At 39.4% G+C, this 21563-nt stretch overlaps 1 protein-coding gene across 4 annotated transcripts; it reads right to left on the bottom strand.

Annotated features, from left to right (window-relative positions):
- Positions 1-1359: 1359 nt before the first annotated feature.
- Positions 1360-18564, bottom strand: ntrk2b (neurotrophic tyrosine kinase, receptor, type 2b). 4 transcript variants are annotated; one of them, XM_035991461.1, is made up of 18 exons: positions 17777-18564; positions 15642-15716; positions 15461-15532; positions 15294-15362; positions 15059-15207; positions 14749-14885; positions 13288-13420; positions 12471-12779; positions 12354-12371; positions 12218-12226; positions 12057-12091; positions 11660-11759; positions 10310-10498; positions 9497-9627; positions 9192-9364; positions 8575-8815; positions 5849-6007; positions 1360-4742 (listed from the first exon to the last, which is right to left on the bottom strand). In XM_035991461.1, the coding sequence occupies exons 1-18, from the start codon at positions 17971-17973 to the stop codon at positions 4557-4559; spliced, it is 2382 nt and encodes a 793-aa protein (XP_035847354.1). In that variant the 5' UTR covers positions 17974-18564; the 3' UTR covers positions 1360-4556. The 4 variants fall into 4 exon arrangements, with proteins under 4 accessions (XP_035847354.1, XP_031173458.1, XP_031173456.1 ...); XM_031317598.2 differs by having other exon boundaries at positions 12057-12096; positions 12220-12226; XM_031317596.2 differs by having other exon boundaries at positions 12354-12374; positions 17777-18563.
- Between the last annotated feature and the right edge of the window lie 2999 nt (positions 18565-21563).

The raw sequence follows: 21563 nt of genomic DNA, 5'->3' as shown, positions 1-21563 counted from the left end.
AGCATACACTAAGTAATAATTATCAAACCAGCAAAAGCAATAACCAAATGTATGTACTCAATAAGTAGTATTTAGTATTTTTGGTTAGTAGAGTGGTTTTAATGAATGAGAGACAAAAGGGCGGTTGTATTATATATTATATTTATTCTTCCTGCAGCAGACACATTGAAGCTTCCCTCAGAGTGTCAGTAGGGGACTCCCTCATGAAAGACACAAGATAAATCTGTTAAGGAAGACACCCTGGATGGACTGGCCCAGCAGCCTGAGTAGAGGGTGGAGCTCCGTACCACTAGCATTGCACTACACCAAGGTAGGTTAGCTTAACCCTTCAGTCTTTAAACTTGTATGTGGCAACTGTGACAATATGATACCACAGAAATACACATACCCCAGCACAATTGCAACTGTGTGTGTGTGTGTGTGTGAGAGAGAGAGAGAGAGATAGGTCATACAGGCAGCTGTCTTTGTCACTCCTTAGTAGTTATTGTTAGAAACAAATGGTGCCAATGGGATACCTTTCATGACACATGTTGATTTCTTTTTAAAGTAGCCCACTCCCAAAGGGACAAACACAGACTGAATGTCAATCACACCTTAGCAGACAATCTGCCGGTGTGTGTGGTGTTGAGATTGTCCAGAGAGAACAGAACTATATCAATTTTGAATGCTGGCTGACTGGGATTGTTTTTACAAAATCCAGGCCTCTGGTTGGATGCTCAGCCAAATGCTGCAAACACTGCATTAAAAGTCAAATAATAAAATATTATAATATATATATATATATATATATATATATATATATATTATATATAATATATATTTATTAATACAGAAAGATGTCAGATTAAATGTCCCCCAAAGGGTTACAATTTACAAGATAAATTAGAAGGGGTCACATTTGCATTAATTTTGTTTTCCCTTTAACCTTTGCTTTTTAAGTGAAATATTGGATACTTTTACTTCTTTGGGCCTCAAACAGTTAATAAAAAAAGAAACAATTTAAGAAGTTTAGATGCAAACAACTCTGACACAGATGACAACAACATCTGAAACATGTCAAGGGGCCACAACTAGTTACAAGCCCAAAAGGTTGGGAACCGCTGGTTTTATCTTTAACAATGCAGTGTAGTTTATAAGCTTAATGTGTTTTTTAATGTACAATCTTAATCTATAAAGTAACTAAAGCTGTCAATGTGTATTGCATTTAAAAGTAAAACAAATATTTCCTTCTGAAATGTAGTGGAATAGAAATATGAAGTAGGATATACTCCGGTAAAGTAGCCTATCTCAAAACTGTACTTAAGTACAGTACTTCTTCAAACTTTGAATAGACACAAAGAATCGTGAGGACACAAAGAATATTGTAAGACATACCACCTTTATTAAATGCACAGTATCACAAGGAACATTTCCATTAATTGTGGATAAGCTACTCACATGATGCACAAAGCATTGAATTGATTGATAGAACTGGCTGATTAAAGCAGTCTGCCAGGAGAGCACACACACACACACACACACACACACACACACACACACACACACACACACTCACACACACACACACACACACACACACACACACACACACACACACACCATCTCGAGACATTAGTCACAAACACATACAACATACACTCTCTCTTTGTATTCACACAGTAAGTAAAATTTGTTATCTGCACAGGAATGAAAACTGTAGTCTTTTTTTCATTTACCATATATTTACAAAAAAATAATCAACGCTCCCCCCCACCCCACCCCACCCTCAAGATAGATTACATTCAAAAAAGGTCCCGACCCTTCTAGATTACATTCAAAATAATATACTATTCATGATGCAAAGTCACAGTTATTCATCTGAAAGAGGATCAAAATAGGCTACAGTCAGTAAGAGGTTGAGTGGTGGGGTTGGCCAGGAGGCAACCTTTGACCTCCTCGCCATCGGCCACACATCTGCTGGGACGCCTGTCTGCTAGAGATCCTGACGTTTAATCAGATCCAGAGTCTATGGTCCTCCTACAGACAGACAGCATCTCAAACAGCCTCTGTGTAAGCTCCCCATCACAGTGGAGAGGAAAGAGGAGATCATTTTTCTTTTCTTCTTTTCCTCAGAGAAAAAAACACATTGTTCAAATAAAGTCCTCTGCAGATCAAAAGTTGCCAAAAAAGGATTGTATTCTCACTGGTATTATGAACAAGCACAAAAAATTATACAATTTAGCACAAATAAAACCATATTTACATATAGTATGTATTGCCAGTGGCCCATAACACGTTGTCTTCAATAGATGTCACACAGTTTTTGACATGGTACCTTCTCAAAACAGATTATACTATTAAACATAGCCTACTATTGATATAGACAAATATCAGAACTGTACAGAATGGACAGCAATTAATGTACAGCAGACACATGACTATTATACAGAACTGACAAACGCTGTAATAAAAACATAGAGGGACACTGAATCATTTTCATCAAGGACAATGTATCAGAGTTAGGACTTGCGTCATTCATGGCCGGCACAGCAAGGGTGAAATGTTTTGTTGTTGTTATTAAGTGCAGTTGAGGTCGAGGCGGAGAGTGGTCAGCCGCTCAGGTTGTGCATTTGGGGGTTAAGTAATGCTACAAAGTGCACTTAACATGACTTACTGTCTCAGCAAAGAGCCTTACTGCTTTATGCCTCCATATGGAAATACATGACGGTTAGAATGAAGGAGTGATTTCTGCTGTTTTTGCAAAGATTAATACAGAAGTTTGTACTAGACACTTGGAACACCACACTTGCTTTAATATTTTAACCTTTTTTTTAAATTTCAAAACAGAACAATTGAAGATCATTTGGAAAATGAACTACAAGAATGCATTTCAAAACCATTTTCCAAGCAGGCTATACAAATGTGCTTTAGTGATGCCCGAAGTGAGGGAGCTGTATCATTCACCACCCGGCTGACTGGGGCCGCTCAGAGAGATGAAAGCACCCCTGGGACACTTAAAGGGCAATCAGACACTCAATTAATCCTTTTGCTGTGGCCTCTTAGCCTTCTATGTAGAATTAAAGATTACATCTTCAAAGTACACTCTTGTAATGTAAATAAATGACAAATAAACAAGTAGCAACTTCAATACATACAAAGACCAAAGTGCTGAAAACAAATTAATCCTCATTATATTGAACCTACATCAGTGCACAGTAAACTGCATCAAAATGCCCCATCAATCCGTCTTGGAAATTACTCAAAAGATGAATTTGATCTTCTCTTATTAAACCATAAACACAATCTCATCAACAGCCACAACATTTGAAAAGAAATAAATTAACTGTCTCTGAAGATGCATACAAAACCACATCACTTACAGATATGGGCCACCGAACAACAAAGATTTGCTAAATGGCATTGCTGGTGAATGAAAAAAACAAAACAAAACTGTGCTCATCTTTTTTTGAGCTCAACACTGCCGAGTCCTCATTCTCTGTGCTTTAGATACATCAAATGAAAAGGTTGTGAAATGAGTAGAGCACTCCAACAACGTTTAAAACACCACTGTAACTATAGATGATCTTGCGTGAAGATATTTACATAAAATATGACAAATTATGATGGCATTATTAAAACAAAAGTGCTGTAAAATGCTGTATGCCCTTGTGTTTTACAACCTCAACACTGATTTTTACATTGGGAAGTCCTTCAGTGGACTTGAGTAGGTTATATATAACAGACAACAGGCATCTATGAGAATCTATATGGGTTTCACTGTTTTTAAACATACGCGTATAATATTATACACATATGTTTAAAATACAAACAAGCAAAAGTTTCTGTAGATGACTCAAAAAACCACAGATTGAAATCAACAGCTTGGTATGAAAACAGAGTCAACATTTATAAATTCTACAAATATTAAAATAGTCTGTGACATATAAAAGAAAAAGCTTCAGCTGTAACTTGAGTATTTTTTTTTTTATCTTCCTGCAGAATATGCTCTTTGTTTGTTGAAAGAAGAGAAAGCTCTATCTACAAAGTTGTGCCCATACACTGTCCATTATGGAGACACATTATTTTCCCTTTCATTCCCAGCAAATATGAAACACAGGAGATTATTTAATGCGATGAATGTGGATAGAGTAACCCAGTAATCAATGATTCTAATTATCGGGTTTCATTTATTTTTTATACCTTTCACATATGGGAGGGTTGATGGTTTGGATAAAATTACATAATCCTGTATGCATTTTGGTTTCCATTTGTGAAACATGCCTCAGTTACGTCTGCAAATGGATAAGAAAAGAAAAGCGAAAACAAAATCACTCCAAATTTAAGGCTTTTCTTGATGTAATGAGGACACAAATGGATAGCATTTACAGAAACATTTACAGCCAGGTACTGTACACAGACAGACACACACACACACACACACACACAGTCGCACAACCTTCATTTCCTCCTCTCCTCTCCGTCTCATCAAGTGGAAACAAACACACAACCTGTCGTGCCCATATGAAGCCCCAGCTCATACACATGCACGCAAAAGTACATACAAGAACACGGGTGCATCAGCCCAGTATGTCCAGATACACAGGAGAGGCCTTGGCGAGGCTCTGGAGCATGCTGTGGATCTCCTTGATGTTCAGCCTCATGTAGGGCTCCCTCTGCCAGCAGCCCAGCATCAGGTCGTACACCTCTTTAGGACAGGACCGGGGCCGCTGCAGCACGCGGCCCTGAGTGATGCACTCGATCACCTGCAGGATACAGGGCGACAACACACTGTCAGCTGTTTGGCTGTGGTGTTACTATGAAAGCAACACAGCATGTTCTCCACAGATGTTGAATCAATTCTTATTTGCTGTCATCTCTCTACTGTCACTATCTATCTATCTATAGATATCTATTTTCTTTTCCTTTGTTTAAATACAGATGAACACTGAGATAAGATACATTTGAAAAAAGTTATCAATTATTAATTCAATTTCTATAATAAAAAAATACTAGAAAATGTAAACATTTACCGAAATATTACATAATATATTAAATGACTTCCATAAAGTTGGGAGACTCAGGAGGTTAAAAACAGAATGGTCAAAATCAAAGAGATATCGTGGCTTTGGGTCCCTGTATCTGTCAAGCTCCAAAAACACTGGATACTACATTCCCCATAATGCAACCAGTGGCGTTTCTTATGCCACATTTCTGGTTGGTAAATGGTGTTCACATCATAGTGTTCACATCAACATCCAAGTCAAAATTACAACTGGGACACTCCCAGTTTTCCCAGTTTCCCAGTTTTCCGAAAGCTCTGATATATATTTGAGGTGCCACTTACTTATATGGAAGTGCTGAAAAACAAAGATGGATGCCTCATATAATTTGCTATCTGGGAACATCATCGGGGTTATTTTTTTCTAACTTCACAAAGCTCCTCTAGAGCCACTAAAGACATAACTGAGTTGTACTCCTCATGACTGTGTAAAGTGACGTGTGTGTAAAAACAGTGGAGTTCAACCATGCATAGATAAAATTTACCACAGGTTTTAATAAATTGGATGCATAGGCTATTTCTATTACTTCATCAACTATTGAAATAATTGTTTAGGTAAAGATTGTGTTACATAGGAAGAAATAAACATTTCCATTAAGATTTCCAGTCACAGTGTTTTGGTGTTAGTTGCAAAGCTGTGTCACATACCCCTGATTTCTTTTAATGAATTTTCCAACTTTGAGTTTCCAACTTTAGACTTTTGCTTTAGCAAGACCACCAGGAGAAAAGTCTCTGTGAACATCGTCTGACCGAGTGCCAGCGTTGACTAAAGGATCTGCAGAGTCTACATCTGCAGTGTGTGACTCTGACCTCATTGTTGGAGAGCTGGTACCAGGGCTGCTTGCCATAGGTGAAGATCTCCCACAGCACCACACCGAGGCTCCACACATCACTCTCCGTGGTGAACCGCCGGTACATGATGCTCTCTGGGGGCATCCAGCGGATCGGCAGCATCGTATGACCGCCCACCTGCAGAGAGAGAGAGAGAGAGAGAGAGAGAGAGCGAGCAGTCTCCATTAGAAACCAACACCATAAGGCCTGCTGAAGAGTTTAAAGCTACTGGTTGGACTGGCTGTACTTTATTGGGATATTTCTAGCCTGGCTTGTGGCCCGGCACTTTGAGTGGGGCAATGTCGTTTTGCCGTTTCACCACTTTGGTCCAGGCTGTAATCTCTGAAAAACCACTGAATGTATTGCCATGGGATTTGGTACTCACATTCATGGTTTCCAGAGGATATATTATATCTCAAAGGCCTTTGGTGTGCCATGAGACTGTCTAGTTCTTTGTTTGTTTTCAGCTGTCCCCCCGCATCACTTCCCCAAGGCCATGTACTCTCCTCTCACTCCCCAGACCTGCAATCCTCAAGCCATCCACTAGATGCCCTCAGACTTTCTTGCCAGTCCACTTGACGTGCTCTGCCACCTAACACCTGTTCCACTTTCATCGTCAGCCCATATATACCAGCACATTTACACTTGTTTCACGCATTCAGCAGTTAGTACTCCAGCCACTTCGCCTGCCTGCTCCCAGCCTAGTTAAGTCCACCTTTCTTTTTTTCCCCCCCTTGGTTTCCTGACTCCTGCTTGTTTCTCACTACCAAGTAAGTTTGGGTCCTAACCTGTGTTCACCAAGCATCGGGAGTCCCTGATTTTTCCTTTTGTGCTGAACTTTGTGTTTAGCGCTAATTAGCAAATGTTAGCACACTAACACACTAATCTAAGATGGAACATGGTGATCATACCTGCTAAACGTCAGCATGTCAACATTGTCCTTGTGAGCATAGCTCCATGCTGACATTAGCATTTAGCTCAAAGCATTGCTGTGCATCAGTACATCCCATTATACAGAGAGGTGTTTCTGTTATTTAGTCTACCCTCATTGATTTCAATTGGATGTGTGTCAGTATAACCCAATACAGTTCAACAGCACCGCAAACTGCATCCTCCAAAATAATCATACATTTGAACACCTCTCTCAAACAGTTTAAACAAAACCTGAACATTACAACTTTCTTGGACTGGCATGGCATTAGACTGCATTAGTTTGAGCTAAGTGTACCTAATAAACGTGCAATGGAGAATATTTTTTTTCTTATAGTGAGAAATTAAGTTAAGTCACTCTGGCATTCCTGAAACACGGCCGTTATTACATCAAAACCTTTTATCCGACCAGCGTCTTCCTGTCTTCTTCCATCAGATATTTCCTGTCTACTAAATGCATCCCTTGCCGTCTCCTCTTTTATCTAATCACCATCCTTACACGTTCATCACCTCGCCTACATAACTGTACGATCACACCATCATATATCACATCATTGTCACGTCCTGAGAGAGCTGAACATGTTAAGATTTGACAACTACATTGCATTTGCAAATTTCAATCTCATCTGGAAGTGCTTACATGAACAGGCCCCTCAGGCTCTCTGTGACAGGGTGCAACCATTACAGGCCAGTGGATTGTCCACTAGAAACACGATTGCATGGAACCTACAGATGTACAGTAGGTGTCTTGTATGTGTATACAGTTATAAATGCTGTGATGCTGTACATTGGAGATTTGTTGCACACAAGTCTATGTCTAAGCATCTGTCCCTATTCAAATAAACATTAATGAAATGAAAAATATGACACTTTTTATAACTGGAGGCTCAACAATGGTGAACAAATTCTAGTTTTAGTCACTACTAAACTAAACGTTAAGCCATGTCATCCTCTCAATGTGAGTTTTATGCAGTTATATTCCTGGTTGATCTAATATATTGTATCACGTGCTAAACTTTGATTTTAATAAAATGAAAGCAACCTCAAAGACAGTCTTTTATTGTTAGCTGTGTTCATGCCCTTGCTCTCTATTTGATAAAAAAAAACGTTTGATATCAGGAGTTGGTGACAGGCAGGCCTTCTTTATGGTAATCTTATCTCATGCAGGGAAATGCATCTCACAGATGTGTTTTGTGTTTTAGATTTCTGACTCCACTTCAGGCAGCAGAGGGCACTGTGGGATTCAAGCTGGGATCTGAGGCAGAAAGGATGAGGGAATTAAATACATCCATCTGCTACTCAACAAGACAAATTGTCTTTTTTTATTGGCCTGTATTGAAGCATCAAAATCTGATCTTCTCACGACTATCAGTGGGTCAGACCATATACGGTACCATAACTCCTCTATGGTTTAATATGATGCTGTTCATGTAGAGTGATGGACGTATTCCCAGCTTGCCCAGGGAATAAGAGAAAAACTGCCAATGCATTTTTGCACTGTTGGCCCTTATTACCATGGAAACAGTAATTTTATGCAGATTATAGAATTTGCATTTAAATTGTATTAAAAATAGATAAAACACCACTGGTTAAATTTGTCATTTCTGCAGCTACACAGTTATATCAGGCTAAAACTGGAATAAAATTCTAATAACATATTTGAGACTGTGTGTGTGTGTGTGTGTGTGTGTGTGTGTGTGTGTGTGTGTGTAAAAGAGACTGGGGGCAAGACAAGATGAGAAAAAGGGAAATAATCAAAACTACTCTTGACTCACTCTGTAGTAGTCCGTGCTGTAAACGTCTCTGGACATGCCAAAGTCTCCTATCTTGACCAGCAGGTTTTCTCCAACCAGGCAGTTCCTGGTTGCTAAGTCTCTGTGGACAAAGTGTTGGGAGGCCAGGTAGACCATGCCAGCAGCAATCTGTTGGGCAATGTGCAGCATCTGGGACTGGGTGAGCTCCACCAGGATACTGTGTTGACCGTCTGCCATTAGCACTGCATCAGGACCATGGGACCTGCACCCAGAAACACTTAATCAGAGCTTCCATTAATTGTACCACTGAATAGTTTTGAAAATATATTGCACCATAAAGTACCAAATATTTACATGTGAGAAGCTGAAACCACAGACTTTTTTTCAAATTTGTTTTGGTTTAAATTGTGTGTTTTTTTTATGGAGATTATATAACAGACTATTTCTTGGCAGGGAGCAGTGACTTCCTGGAATCCTTTCGTCACCATGAAGTTGCCAGGCAACTAGTTGAGCCTCCAGGAAGTCACTGCTCTTGGCCAATAAATATTCTGTCATATAAGCTCCATAAAAAACACAACTCATCAAGGCGGGTCAGAATTGAACCCGCAGCCACGCAATAAGGTACCCTATGACCCTACCTGAGGAACTTGTTTAGGTCACCATGTTTCATGTATTCAAACACCATGATGAGCGGGTCACTCTCCACACACACCCCGTAGAAAGTGACGATGTGTTCATGTTGCAGGTTGGTGAGGAGCTCGGCCTCTCTGTAGAAGTCCGCTCGGCCGCTCTCGTTGGCCTCTTTCAGAGTCTGACGAAAAGGCAAAGACACAAAGACAAGATAAGGGGCATTATCTACAAGAATGTACATCTAGTCAATAGAATTCACTAACTGAATGACAAGTGCATTGATTATTTGTGCAAACAGCTTCCTGATCTGTACCTTGACTGCCACATGGAGCTTCTCCTGGTCTGGTGTCAGGTTGTAGCACTCGGCGAGAAACACCTTCCCAAAGGCTCCCTCTCCCAGCTCCCGCTTCAGCACAATGTTGTGTCTTTTAATGTGCTGGACAACTTTAATGCAGAATAGGACAAATCACTCTCATGGTCACAAATTCATCTAGGTTATTGAGTGGGAACTTTGGTGTATGTAAAATTTCTTTTTAATCTCTTCACTAGAGTGAGGTTAAGATTCTCAGTCAGAAATATCATCAGTTATAGTCAAATTAGATTAGGGCCGCAACTAAGGAATATTTTCATTGGCAATTGATAAATTAGTCTGGAAAATATCAGAAAATATATTTAAAAAAGCCAGAGTGGTGACGTCTTCCGATTGCATGATTTTAATGAACAGTCTAAAACAGAAAGATATTTAGTTTCCAATAAAATAAAACAGACAAAAGCAGCAAATCTACACATTGTAAAGGACAGAATTAACAGACTTTACACAGTTATCAAAATGGTTTATGGTTATTTTTCAGATTCAGCTCTAATTGAAATGTCTTAAAGTATAATAAACCACATGCACATGTGTGTCTGTGTAAGAAAAACATTCAGGTTCCTTCTGCTGAGTTCTGTAAACAAGCTTGTGTTTCTGAACATCATCTAACTATCCAGTTGTCCCGCAGAGCAGGAGTCATTGACACAATGCAGCAGGATGCTGACAATAAATATGGCGTCTGGCTGTGACCCCTGCATGGATTTATCAGAAAAGGTCCGGGTTACCGGACATTTGTCGAGCGAGGCGGTAACTCACACGTGTCAGATTTCAGCATGCTGCCGGAGTTACGGAAGTACTGTGGGTTCTCAATGACAGGAATCTTTGTCATCCCAATGATCACTGCGTCTGGACCCATCTCCGAGGACGACGGGGTGTTGTTGCCATTGGAGACGTGATGAAGAGGGCTGGCGGAGTCATCGTCATTACTGATGACTGAGGAGGAGCCTAGGGAGCCACAGAGGAGGAGGTGGAGAGGAAAGAGAGGCAGAAGGAGAGGAGAGGAGAGGAGAGGAGAGGAGAGGAGAGGAGAGGAGAGGAGAGGAGAGGAGAGGAAGGACATTTTGGTCGAGGAGGAGGAGGAGGAGGAGGAAAAACGATGGAAGGACTTGTGAATACAAGTTGTACATAATGACAAAAAGATATCAGAAGATCAGAGGCAGATGACATCCTAAATCACATGAGAGCATGACCTCAGAGCAAAGTAGGACTCAAATTCCTGCAGTTATTTTTATACCGATACAGTGGAAACTGAAATTTATTTTATTTATTTTAACCCCCACTATTTATATAATCACATTATACACAATATAATGTAGTTGTAAGCAGATATAAGGACATCTAAGTGTTTATTAATGTATTTGTCTAATATAAATCCCCTTATGAAGCATTCATAACTGTGTATAAACAGTTGCTTGATGAATGATGTGTTGTCATGAGTTTTGACCCCATTTATAAACACCTGCCTGTGAATGATTGGTACACATAAACAAAGCATTTATTAACAGTTAATAAAGGCTTTGTCTACGTGTGTGATCATACTCTACACAAAGGTATCATAAACTGTTTATATATCAGCTATAAATTATTCATAAGAGATTTTTCATTGTTGACAAATCTAATAAAAACACTTAAAATGTATGCAACAAAATACTCTAAGCTTCAAAATGTCCTTGTGTTAAACTACTAACTTCCTACGTTATAGTGTGTTATAAACCATTTGTTAACTGTATATACTTATATACTAATATTTTTTGTGATTAACATTTTTTTATTTAAAATATACAGTACTGCTTATTAAAAGTTAAGGTCAAATAAAGTGAGTCAACTCTTGTGATTTTAGAATATAATAGTTGATGAAAAGGTCACTACCACTCTCATATGTCTGCGTTAAAAATGAAGCTACAGCCGGCTAGCTTAGAATAAAGAGTGGAAACTGTCTGACAGAGCCAAGCTATCTTTTCCCTCCTATTTTCAGTCTTTGTGCTAAGCTAAGCTAACCAGACACACATGAGAGTGGTATCAAGCGTCTCATCTCACTCTGGGAAGCAAATTGAATAGGTGTATTTCTCAAAATGTCAAACTATTCCTTTAAGAAAATGAGTTCACCTTTAAGACCAAACTTGGAGTTTCTTCCATATTTCAAAATGATCACCATCAGAATGCAGCCAGTCAAGGCAACTCCTGCGATTCCCACAACTACATACACCTGGGAAGACAAAAAAAAAAAAAAAAGATTGTTTGAAATATAACTGTCAACAAAACCATTTGGCATCCTTTTTAAGATCAGCGTTTTCCAACATGGGGTCGGATCCCCATGAGGGGTCATAAATGAAACGTGAGGAGTCATGAGATTATTTACGTGATAGGAAAGCAAAAGCTAAAATATTTATGTTACATAAAACGGTGACGGATGGTCACGAGTAAACATTTGTTTCAAGGGGTATTGAGCCAAAATGATGGGAGCCGCTGCTTTCAATGGTGAGGACTGATGAGCATCACTTACTGCAACACTGTCGTCCAGCGGAGGGACCGGAGATTCTGAAAATAAACAAAATGCTTCTCAGAACATTCAAAATAAAATAACTATTAAGTGCAAGCAATTTACTTTATAATGCTGACTGATGAGTGTCATGTTATATAGTGTGTAACCCTTCAAACACCTACCAGTGGTGTCTGAGCAGAAGCAAGATGCAGGCAGAGGCCACAGGAGGAGACACAGAAGAGTTAATTTTAACTGTATACACTATTATCAAGCTAACAAGTACAGCCACTGTTGGTTTTATAAAGCTGAATTACTTACCGTAGTAGATGGGGTCCTCAGCTGAAAAGGAAAAAAATATATATGTAAGTTAGAAGTCCACTTCACAAAACAGAAATGTGCTGACTTCCTACTGAATGTACTCTTGTAAAGAGACACCTGTATGGTCGATGTCAGGCGGGTCGATGAACTGGGCAGACACCTTCTTCTCGTCCTGGCCGTACTTATTCTTTGCCACCAGCCTGTACACGCCGTTGTGAATGTGCGTGGGGTTGACCAGCTGCAGGCAGCCGTGGTACTCGCTCTCGGTGAACAGGTGGATCATTGTGCGGATGAAGTCCTGCTCCAGGAGAGCCACGTTCTCATGGTACCACTGCAGCTCGGGCTTGGGGTTCCCCGTCACGCTGAAGGGGATGCACCAGTGGTGGTCCCGTTCTGGCCCCAGCAGCTGCTGGATGGTGGGGGCAACTGACACGGAGGTAGAGGAAGAGTAATAACGGGATGATAGGAAATCAACACCAGGAGTAAAAGCCAGTAGGAAAAGCAACATTTATGGGCTTAGACAGGAGAAGCATTTGGGGGATGAAGAGTATGGGGGAAGAGAAGGGAGACTGATTACACAACATTTAAACGCTGACATCAGGAAAACATGGAAGAGGAGTATGAAGAGAAATGAAGACATGTGTAAACAAGCAGAGGAGTGTGGTAAGGCATGAGGAGCTTCACAGGAGGAAGAGTTATGGACAGGAAACATGGAGAGTCAATAAGGTTTGCCAAGAGACAGTAATGATAACAAACTTAGGGGCCTTGTGCTTTCACTGGGGGAAAAAACAAGGTTTAGAAGAAAGCTTTTACAAGATCATGAGAGGAAATTAGGCAAAACAAACTTACCGACAGTATATATTGTCTCTAAAGATGCATGCTACTGTTTGTTAACATATACAGTCAATAATAACCGAAAAGTAAGAGTCCTTACAGAGAATATTGAGCGTAAGTGTGGCCTCGGTCTGACCGACCATGTTCTCAGCGCTGCATATGATCACCTTGCCATTATCATCAGGAGACAGGTCTGACAAGGTGAGGCTGCTCTCCATATCTGAAGGATCAATCTGAAAACAGCATTATTATTTGCATTATATGTCCTCTAGTATTGTATGTAAAATTGTACAATAACCATCAGGCTGACTGGGTATATACCTCATTAGTGGTACAACATAACATATTGCAACTGTCATATTCTCTATTTTTCTTATTATCAACAGATTCTATGAAAAGACCCAATGTGTTTGTCCATCTCTCAATATTTTCCCAATTCCCTACTCTGCTGTGGCACTCCGCCCAGTCCATTGGGTTCCTGAGACAATGTAAATCCTCACCAGGAACCAATAGTACTAAGTCAGTACAAACATTTTATTTCAATCATCACTGATGTGTTTTTAATAAAAAAATGTTAACAATGGAGCTCCATGAGAAGAAGAATAAGCCACACAGAGTTTTTTGTTGGATCAATTCGGTATTCGGTTTTAGTCCTTTCATGGGATTTGTTGATGATAAGAAAAAACATAGAATGAATCCTTTAACCCTAACTTGAGTCCAAGTCTCAAGCCTACAGCTTTATCATGACCTTCATGCCATCATATTCACAGAGTTAGTTTTGAAGCTTCATTGGAACTCATCTCATGAGTAATAAACTTCAGAAGAGAGCGATTAGAATAATACATAAAGCTTGTTATTATGAATCAACTAATCATTTTTTTTTTATAAGTTCCAGCATCTTAAAATTTCTAGATCTTGTATATTTAAAAACTTATGTATTAAAAATATTTTTTCGAGTTGTGAACAATGGCCTTTCTGTCTGTATTAGTTTTTTTTGTTTTTTTTGTTTTTTAATTAAGAGAAGGTCCTTTTGATTTTAAGACGGTTCTCTATCTTTAAAACTGGTAAAGTGAGGACTAATGTAAAATATAGATGTGTTTCAGTTTTGGGGGTTAAATTATGGAATGAACTTAATGATGAGTTGAAAATGTGTACGTCTCTGTTGAGTTTCAAAAAAGCTTTAAAATCTAAAATAATTAAGGGTTATGAAGTAATTTGATTCAGATTACTAGGATTGTACTCAAGTATTTAGTTTCATTTAGTTTTTTTGGATTTCTTGGTGATTCTATGGGGATCATAGGATAAGCAAAAATAAGCCTTTGCTTCAGCCTATCCCTGTTTCGGTTAGCTACGGTGGCAAATTTTGGAAAATAATTGTTTCTTTCATGTATGTTAACCGAAATAAAATTATTCATCATCAATATTTTCATAAAAAGATTTCCTATCTTTTCCATTCCACTCAAAGAGTAAACCCTTAAAAAAAAAAAACAACCATGAGCCTAGAGTGGTGGACCTAGGTACCAAAGGTTTCAACAGGAAGCTGTGTGGTAGACTGGCTCACCTCGTGGTGGGTTGAGAGCCAATCAAGGTTCCACAGGATCTCAGGAGGAGGGGTGCCTGAGGCGCTGCACACAGCTTTGACATTACTCCCCTGCATCTCCGTCACGGTGGTTGGGACGACCTCTACTTTGGGAAGCACTGCGAAAAAATGAGCAAACAGCTAAATTAAACATCCGACCAGAACTTAACATAGATAGATTTGTATACAGATTTATTTCCATCTTTCCTGTCTCCGTGAAGCGATCGTCTCTCTACACGTTCAATATCAGATACCCAGTGCAGTTGCTTATTATAACATGGTTTCACATTACCACAGTCCGGTGGAGTGAGTGTGGCAAAGGCCGTTGGCACTCCTCTCTCGTCTATGCACTTCAGCTCTTGACTGTCGGTTTCTTCTAGCCTAAATTTGATCCATAAGTTCTCACAAACACAATCCAGAGGGTTACCGGACAGCAGGAGCCTTAGAAATAAAAACACAGCACATAAGAAACTGCTTGGCTGCACACACAAAAAAAGATGTGTACTGAAACTTTTCTGTACACTTACGAGTATGTTTTGTTAAAGTTCTGAAATGTTCTCCATGACAGTGTTGATAGGTTATTGTCTGTGAGATTTCTAAAAGGAGAGGGGGGGAAAAAAATCAAAATCCAAACAAGGCTACTCGTGTGTACATCAATGACACAAGTAATGAGGGTCTTTCAAATGTGTCTTACACATATTGAAGTCTTGTATTGTTGTAAAACGCATCTGATGATATAGACGTCAATCTTGTATTCGTCACTGTTCTGTAGGAAGTTTCAAATGTAGAGTTATCAAGTAATTACAAATGTTCTGTTAGCAAAATATATTGTGATTCCATGTAAAACACAAAAGGCAATACCGTACGATACTTACAGGTTTCTGAGGTTTATGTAGTGCCTCAGACTGTTGTCATCTATGTCAAACAGTCTGTTTTGATTAGCAATGTATCTGTGAAAGAATTGGAAAGAAAAGCCTGTTATGACACACGTGCACACCGTTCATTCAATATGAAGTTGGTCTGGAAGTAGATACAGGCTGAGATTCTCTGGTGGTCAGATACATAACTTGATCTTAAACTAGTACGTTTGTATGTGTGTGTTATACTCTACAATGTCACAATGTCAGTGTGAAACAGCCAAATCAGTTGTGTTTGTGTATTTTAGGAAACTAAATACCATGACAGTGTGTTCTTTTTTTTTTTTTTTTCATTTTGTAGACAGTCAGCTAAATGTGATACTGCCCACACAGCTGTCATATTCCTTTACTGAGGGAATTTGGTCTGCAGCATTTGATTGTTGATCTAATGTGAACCAGTACAACAGCATGTATTCACACACTGGCAGTTAACAAACATTATGCTTTTGTATTGTTGCTGATATTGTTCATGTTATTTAGGTGTTTAATGAAGATGAAAATTTCCTTTTTATGGCCTAATGATGCTGTAAAAAACGCCCCTGAAGGTATATTTTCAAATATCTAATAAGTATCTGCCATGTTGGCAAGAGACAGTCAGTAAATAGTACACCTTGATTCATTGTTTTAATAAACAAATCAAAACTTTTTTTAAATGGGGACCATCTAAACTACATTATATATATGTCGTGGAAGAGTTTGAGTAAAAACATTTCAAATGATCATTACAATATATTGCTGAAGCAAACAAACCTTTCACAAGATCAGAAAAGATTAAGATTGCCTTGTGTTTAAAAAAACAACAACTGTAAATCCATTTAAGAATGACTGCAGGTTGTTTTAAATGTTGTTTGTGTGGAGAGACTTTTGTTACATGTAGATTGTAGCCTACCTTTAACAGCTGTAATTTTTTTTACAAGTTTAAGTATCTTCAACAATCTGGATGGCGCTGCTTCAGGAGTTTTGTCTTTATTTCCAAGTATTACAAATGGGGCACAGGATTTTTTTTTTTAAATTACCTGTTAGATTTTTAGAAGGTGCAGCTGACAGCACAATCTTCATTGAAATGTTCTTTCATTTTGATATTAAGCTTCAAAGGTGATTCATTTGCCAAAGCTGCAAATCTTACTCACTGAAAAAAAGATGTTCATTTACAAGGGGCAGGATGCTAAAATACTTCTATCATTTGCAAAATGAAGTAAGGGATAATAATGTATTGATCCGACAACAGTAAACGCCTATAGCCTACACTACATTCATGATGGGTATGTGTCCAGTCTGTCTGCCTCAGAAAACTCACCCAGTCTCCCCTCCATTCTCCACTGGGTGCCGTGCAGTTGTACACTTGTGCAGGGTTGTAGCAGGTACACTCCGACACAAGCCTACACACTGACGCAGACAAGGCTACATAACTGTGGGCAGCCATTCGCCGGCTGGATACAACTGATGTGATCTCATGTGTAATCTGGCAAGAATGTGGTCATTTTTTTTTTAAATGTTGAGGTTAAATCACGCCGCCGCCCAAACGCTGAATTAACACCTCATAGTCTGCGTCGGGCCTAAACAGTTACTCCATCACTACCTCCAGAGCTGTTTTGTAAAGGAAACACCGACTAATCCAAATAAGCCTGACACGCACTCTCGCCACCATTACACACACACACACACACACACACACACACACACACACACACACACACACACACACACACACACACACACACACACACACACACACACACGACGTTGGTTGCAAGCGCGACCCCCATCTCCGCCACACATACACACACACGCGCGCACACACACATGTACTAGGCTACATGATTTGACAAACCCATTGGTTATAAGAAGAAAATCACACATTTTGGGTTTGGTATTAAGCGCAGAAGACAGATCTCTATTGATCTTAAATCCACGGGGGGGGGGAATTAGGCCTGCTGTTAAATACTATTGCTGTTGGTGTTGTTATTACCCTTATTATTATTATCATAATCCTAGCCCTTGGGTATTATTGCGACCTACCCGAAGGTAGTTCTTTACGCATTGCATCCTAATAAGTTCATACGCTGTGTGCACGATCATTTTCATACACTTACATCTCGGTGATGTTTTCCATGTCATCTAACGTGAGGACAGGGAAATCCTGGATCCCTGGTACAGAATCAATACAAACAATCCTTGAGATGCTGCAAGTGCAGGATGCGGGGCAAGCATCGCTAAATCTCCACAGCCCCATCAAAACCAAAAACAATCCAAGACGAGCCATGCCATATTCCCCCGCGCTGGAGTCCATCGCAGGTCCAATGATATCCCACAAATCCCCCAAACAAAATCTGGCCAAATTGAATTATTGTTAAGATTTCACCCCCTCGCCGCTTTTATCTGGCCAAGTTAATCCTTTCGACTCCGCAGAAAAATAGACTACGCCGTCGGTGAGGAATGCGCAGAGCCCACGGTTTTCATATCAAGATGCCATGGACTGGCCTTCCCGTCTCCGCAGAGCTGGTATCACACTACTGCATATCGATGTCGTGAAGCAAGGTGTCAAGTGGTCCGTCCTGGTGCTGCTGCTGCTGTCTCACTCCTCTATTTCGGGCACAGACTGTCCGCCTCTGCCTTGTAAAACAAATATGAGGTGTTCCAGATGTTTAGAGATCAATAGGCAGGGCCCCCACGAACGATTTCTCATGTGTGGTGATGGGGAGGAAAATAAGAGAGACTGCACAGTGGAGTAAGGATGCGTGGTGATGCTGCGTGTGTAGGGAGGAAGGCTACCTGCATGCGTCTATCGATTATCGCCGAGGACGAGCGCATCTCCCCCAGCCATCACTGGGATCGGGTTTATAGGGGAGATGGTTGCGATGATACCCTGGAGATGTATATTTCTGACAAGTTGAATTTATAGGAATTTCTTTGAGAAATGTCGATTATGCAACAAATCCTTAAACATCACATGCTGCAGTCTCATTGGGCTGCATAAGTGGTCAGCTGTGGGTCAAATGTCCACGTTTGTGGCTGGCACAACAACAATATGGATGTAAACTCTTGTGTTGTAGTTGCTCTGAAGCCATGCATTGGATGAAAGCTTTCCCCCACATCAACACTGTTGTACGGTTGGCCATTAGGCCTATAGTGTGACGTACGGTTGACGCACAAGACGGGGTGCATCTATGAAAAATAATTACCTGTACAATGTCTGCAAGCTTCAAATGGGTCTCACTCCAATCACTGGTCAGTGTAAAGGAGCAAGAATAATAATAATAAAAAAACTTTTGCTTTGCTATATTTTAAAAAATATTCTTCCTGACAAAAAGCATGATGTATTTGTTCTATTAAGTTTGGTACACATTACAGAACATTTGAATTACAACCGACTGTAATCATTTGTAAAGGTTATATTTGTAGCACTGACATATTTTGATTCAAGTTTAATAAACCCTGACCTATTAAATAGATTTGTCAACTATGTTTAGAGGCTGACCTGCAAGTACGTTATTGTCCACTCACCAATGTAGGTTATATGTTAATATTTAGCCTATATCATTTAGACATTAATTGCAACATACAGATTTTTTGTTTTTACTTTTAATGCTCCAAACATCGTATCAATCCTTTATTTTTCAGTCCTTTGAGAGTTGCAGTGCAGTCCTAAACGTCAAGGTGATAATTTGTTTAAAAATGATCAAATAAATCCTGTTTACCAGTGGATTCCTAAATTTCACTCATAATGAGGAGGCATACTCAGCTAGGACACATGATCTATGACACAGCCTGGATGGTTAGTGTCGCTATGGTGACTTGGTTTTTACAAATAGCGCTGACAATGTCAAGTGTCGCTATGGTTGCAGATGAAAATATGTACGCAGGCTTTTTTTTTATGAGAAACATCAAGAACTGAATTATATCTGTCTCCATGGTAACTCAGAGTATAGGAGAGGGAAGAGAGCTCTTTATTTTGCATTAGATCCTTTGCCTTTATCTGAAGGAGCATGACAACACTACGAGAAAAAGGGATGTTTAAAATAGAAGTATATGGACACAAGTCAGGCTCCTGCATTTGCAATACATGGGCAGAGAGGTGGCAGCTCTAGCTGCTAATGTCGGATTAATACGTCTGATGTCATGGCCTTATCACTTTATCACTTCAGGAAAACTAAAGTGAATCTAGTTGCACTGAGAAAAGTAGATTTGTGCATCTGTGTGTTTGTGTATGTGCATATAAATTACTTGTGAATTCAAAGCATAATTTATTTATTTCAATTAACTAAATGTATGTTTTTAAATGTTCTGTTGCCTGAAGACAATATGCTGTTCTTAGATAGAAAAAATCACAACTTTGAGGAGGTTCCTCCTGTGGAACATGAGTTTGAACTTTGCCTTGCACCGGCAGAAACAAGAGTTACATGTTCAATGCTCTGAGACGTTTGACATGCCAGACCAAGAAATCCTCCTCCTTCTGTACATTTAGTTTGGTGCCACTTCTGCATCATCCAATTCTGCAACTCCTCCATCTCTGCTCCTACCTCTTCCTGAACCAGCTAGTGGCAGACTTGTCTTGAACTTTGCATGCAGTGTTGCAGCTGTGACTCAGCCCACTGATCTACATCCTGTACAATCCACTGTATCTCAGTGTATGGATTATTATCAACACTGTGCACATTGTTACACTACTGTGTCTTATCTGAGTGAACACAAACAATAGTTCTGTTTCAGAAACAACACATTTGATTCATTTCAGACCAAACTGTCTTTCCAAAACTCATCACCCAATATTCACGAGTTATGTTTTATTGTGAAATCAACACAGAATTCTTTTATCCATCTAAAAAAAAAAAGAAAAAAGTTTAAACTTGCCTAAATCAACATCTTGCATGAATATTGTGAGGATGAAATAAGCCTGGTGGTAGGACAGGTTGAACTATGTAAGCAGTTAGGATTAAGGACATTCAAGTACATTTTTTTTTTTTTTTTTTTAAGATTATTTTTTGGGCATTTTTAGGCCTTTATTGACAGGACAGCTGAATCAGAATCAGAATGAGAAAGGGTTTTATTGCCAAGTACGTTTTTGCACATACAAGGAATTTGTCATGGTGTTGTTGGTGCATGTCACACATTCAAATATAAGAAGGATAAAAAGAATATATACAATATAAGTATAAACATATACACACAGTATGTATTAATAACGATAAAATACATGTAAATAAATAGTAAAATAAGTTAAACAGTAGTAAAAAGGAACACTACAGCAGAGTAGGTACAGCGGCATGAGGAGCCAGAGGTGGAGTATGGAGAGAGTCAGGGTGGGTACCGGGCCTTGTTGATAAGGCTAGTAGCGGAGGGGAAAAACTGTTTATGTGGCGTGTGGTTGAGCCTCCTGCCAGAGGGGAGTGTCTCAAAGAGTTCAACTGAAAGGAAGAAATGAAAGGGGGGAGAGAGGGGGAATGACATGCAGCAAAGGATGAGTTAAAAAAAAACCCAATTCAACTTACTTTGCTGAAGTGCATGTTTATTTTTGTTAAGTTTCTAGTCCTACATTACCTTTTTCAGTTCCTTCTCTGTGAATATAAAATAAGTACCTTTATCAGACCTACTTTTATACTGTATAAATGAGCTAAACTGCAGGCAAAACAAGTAAACATAATCCATATTGTTCCATCATTTTATTTCTATTAAAACAAAGTGGTGAACCGTAGCAGCATAAATGAGGGGTACTTAGCCTGTGTCCTTAGACAAATCTGCAAACTTTTGGCCCTTTAGAAGTTCCTAAGGTGCTTCTACACATGAGGCAAGTGTCGCAGTGGTTTATGCATCCAAGGCTTGAACTTGAAATGTCACAAGTAACAGAACCTGGGTATTTTCCAACCAGTCAGCTGAGCACTG

The sequence above is a fragment of the Sander lucioperca genome, chromosome 14, assembly GCF_008315115.2.
Source record: "Sander lucioperca isolate FBNREF2018 chromosome 14, SLUC_FBN_1.2, whole genome shotgun sequence".
In the NCBI taxonomy this organism is placed as follows: Eukaryota; Metazoa; Chordata; class Actinopteri; order Perciformes; family Percidae; genus Sander; species Sander lucioperca.
Note: the sequence above shows the minus strand (reverse complement) of the source record. Positions and strands in the feature narration are given on the sequence as shown.

Coding starts and splice junctions, on each gene's coding strand:
- ntrk2b (XM_031317595.2), bottom strand. CDS start 17,973: ATGGACTCCAGCGCGGGGGAATATGGCATGGCTCGTCTTGGATTGTTT. Junction 13,421..14,748: donor GGCTCTCAACCCACCACGAG/GTGAGCCAGTCT, acceptor TGCTGTTTTCAG/ATTGATCCTTCAGATATGGA. Junction 8,816..9,191: donor GACCTAAACAAGTTCCTCAG/GTAGGGTCATAG, acceptor TTCTGGGTGCAG/GTCCCATGGTCCTGATGCAG.